We start from the raw sequence: 3,511 nt of genomic DNA on the forward strand, positions 1-3,511 counted from the left end.
ACTGAAACAGGCTTTCAGCTGGGCTCTGCTGTTACAGAACAAAGAGGTGATGCTGCTCTTTGAGACAAATGGATACTACCTAGAGCTAGCCCAAATTTAAAATAATTTTTTTATCTTTTACACTAAAATTCTATTTAACACAGCACCCACTGTGTCCTCCACTGTCTGCTGCTAGGCCACTTCTTGACCAAAAAGAAAAGGAGCAAGACAAAATCTTCCCTTTTTCAGGGAAGCAACCTCTCCAGACAGAAGACCCAGTTTGTGCTATTAGCCAAATTCCCCCAAAGAAGCAGAGGCCTCCAGAGACCAGGGCTGCATGCAGAGTTGGGAAAGGGAACAATGGAGATCATATGCACATTTTGGCCTGATTTAGTGCCTTGAAATTCCCAGATGGGGAAAAGCTGCAGCTTCCCCAGTGCAGAGCTGATACCATCAGATTTGGCTTGCTCAAAAGGAACCCCAGCTTCATGAAACAGTGTTGGCACATGTCTCTTGCTGACATATTGATGTGCCTTACATGCAGCACCCTTTCCTCCTGGTGACATCTTCCAGCTGCAGGGCATTCTCCCTCTGCCTGTCTTCTTGTGCTGTCAGCAACCTGGAACAAGCAGCACAGATCAAGAATACAACCTGGTTACTGAGATCTTACTGCCAAGGCATTTGGCTCTGCCCTTTGCTCCCCAGCAGCCAGGAACGTTTAGGATTTTAAAAAGTGACTGGCCCAAAGACCAGGCTTCTCTGGAAGCTGGGCCAGATAAGCCACACACAGAAAATAAGCATGAATTTCCAGGGAACAGGGAAAGAAACTGAACACATACAAGAGGGGACAGTGTAGCTTAGTAGTCAGAGCACTAGACCCAGACGTGAGTGGTCTGTGTCTTATTCCCAAGCTACCTCATTGACAGCAGAATCCCAGGCTGCTTGCCTCACCTGCCTGGGCCGTGTCAGGCAGCAGCATGGTAATAAAGCACACTGAAGGCATATGCTATGGGAGACACGATTTACCTAGCTAGTAAGTAAATCATGCCAGTTAATGAACAGCTAAGCCCTGCTGTGAATTTAACAATGATGCAGCAGGAGGTGAAAGGATAAAAGAAAACAAAAGGATATTTTTCATGCAAGATTTCAAAGACTTTTTTCAAAACTACTTCCTTTTTTAAAAACTAAAAATCTTGCATAATATAATACAATGCTTAATAACATAAGGAAGAAAAAAAACCCTTAGAGATGTGTGTAGACTTCAAACTGAAAATGCCAACTTAAAATCTGAGATAGTGCGCAAAGTTTTTGTGATATTCAAATTAAACTCGCAGTCTTTCAACAGCCAGCTCTACCAAATAAAGCTTTGCATGCAATAACATCCACTTTACACTTGGTGCTTTCCAGGCACAGAAGACAAGGACCTGGAGTTAGGTGGAAGAGCACATTGCTCCGGGTCTTTTTTTGTGACATGGCACTAAGTCAGTCTCTAACAAGCCCCTTTTCTTGCCTGTTGCCCAGGACAGCCCCCACCAGTCACCTACAGCTGGGGAAATATTCCAGGGTGACTGTTCGTCTTCACTGACCTGGCCATGTGCAGCATGGGCTCCATGATGTTATAGCCAGTCATCGCACTGCACTCATAGAAGACAGCCTTGTATTCCTGCCAGAGAGCACAGCAAGCACCCGTGTTGGCTGCCAGCTCTCCCCCACCATTCACCCACACCCTTGGGAGCTGGCCCACCCTGGCCGCTGAGAACTCTGCCAAGAGCAGTGGGGAACAGGAGGGTGGCTGTTACCACCCTGCTGGGGGGCACACCCTGCTCACCAACACAGGAAAAAGGAGATGCTTTTTCAGCATTGGGGGCCCAGCCAGGGCGTCCAAAAGGGAATACCGGGTTATTTGGGAACAGAAAACATCCTGGAGTACCCTGAGTACTTGGATTCTCTTACTTTTGTGTTGCTGAGTCCAGAAGATGGGGAACACCTCTGAAACCCTGCCTCCTCCCACCCAGGGGCCAAAGTACCAATGGGCAGGGAGTGAGGAAGGAAGCAGGACAATTTTGCAGAGCATGCATTAGGGGAGTCCTCAAATGGGAAAACAGTGGTGCATGCTCCCTTCAGAAAGACTGAGCATCACTGTAAGGAGGCATCAAGCCTCAAGAGAAATACACGAGCATGCCTCAGGGGCCATTGTCTGCCACATGCTGGCCACCACCTCATCCTCCCTGGTACCAGAGCGACCTCAGTACATGACTGCATTGGAGAAACAGGGGGTATGGGAGGGAGAGGGAAGGTACCATACTGGGAAACGGCTCCAAGAAGGGCATCCTGCCAGTCAGGCTGCCCTGCTCACAGCTGGAGGGAGGCTGCAGAGCAGGTTGAACAGCAGACCACGGAGTCACACCTTCGCCAGCCTTTCCCCCTCCACCTTGGGCACATTCCGGGTCTCTCCCTGCACAGCATCCATTTTATTTCCAAGCAGAAACACCACAGCTCCATCCTCAATACCTTCCTGCAAAAGAAACAGAGTAAAGTACCCTAGAGACTCACCTGAGGGAGGGAGATATCTTGGAGCATATCCTGTTCCAGCTCATGCAAACAAGATCTTCAGTGGCAGCAGGATCAGGCCCTTTAGCTCATTAAAGGGCCACTCCTTAAATAAAGCCCCAGGGATTTGTAGAAGGAAGCTTAAACTACGGGAATGTATTTCAGATGTTTGGTATGTACAGCTGGGATGCTGAGAAAGGGGAGACAGGACATGAGTCCATTCTGGGAATAATGAGCCTAAAGAAAAGCAGTTTGCTGCTGTTTGGAATTTAAGTTCACGCAGAGCTTCTTAAGTTCAGTAATTTTCATGTGTGTGTGGTCCTATTCATCTTGTGTGCTGTCCTAAACTCAGCCATCCCTTGCTGAAAATCCACTGGCCAAGCAAGCTAAGCAACTTTCAACTCTTGTATAGGGTCTCTGTAGGAACTCTTACTCCTAGGTGATTCTTGGAGTCCATTACCTTTAGTAAAACTCCCTCAAGTTCCACTGGCTCACTAGAACATCACCAGGGTAAGGACTGCAGAACGGGGCTCCAAGTTATTTCTAAACTTGGCTGCCCTGGATGACTTACAGTACCTGAGCAGCTTCAAAGCAAGATAAATACTACGATGGGGAGAGGAAAATAAGAGAGATTATTAAAAGTTGCAGAATTCAGGTGCTTTGGTTTTCTGTGTGCTCAGTTTAACTTTCCTGAAAGAAGCCTGATTTTCAGAGACTGGTTAGTTTTGAAAATCTTATCCTTTGATCTTTTAGAGTCCAAAGAAATAGCTAAGTGGGTAGGGTTTTATTTTCCCCCATCAGGCCTATGGAAGTTAATGATATTAGAAACCTCCAACCTATGCTTATTCATTTCACTTAGATTTTGGTTTTTGAGACTTGGCACAATCAAAACAAAACCACCCTTGACAATTTCCCTTCAGCTCCGAGTCATCTACACACAACTTATTTAAATTACACAGACAAGTATTTTTGTCTCCGCTAG

General features: G+C 46.7%; 1 protein-coding gene across 1 annotated transcript in view; it reads right to left on the reverse strand.

The window, feature by feature from the left end:
* Window positions 1–513: 513 nt before the first annotated feature.
* CRACR2B (calcium release activated channel regulator 2B) overlaps window positions 514–3,511 on the reverse strand; it is a 29,410-nt gene continuing 26,412 nt past the window's right edge. Inside the window, exons 15-17 of the mRNA XM_009889384.1 lie at window positions 2,387–2,494; window positions 1,566–1,642; window positions 514–598 (exon numbers count right to left, since the gene is read on the reverse strand). Of these exons, the coding sequence (XP_009887686.1) occupies window positions 514–598; window positions 1,566–1,642; window positions 2,387–2,494 (270 nt within the window). The remainder of the gene's footprint in view (window positions 599–1,565; window positions 1,643–2,386; window positions 2,495–3,511) is intronic.

This window comes from Charadrius vociferus, unplaced genomic scaffold (genome assembly GCF_000708025.1).
Source record: "Charadrius vociferus isolate BGI_N301 unplaced genomic scaffold, ASM70802v2 scaffold467, whole genome shotgun sequence".
NCBI classification, from domain to species: Eukaryota; Metazoa; Chordata; class Aves; order Charadriiformes; family Charadriidae; genus Charadrius; species Charadrius vociferus.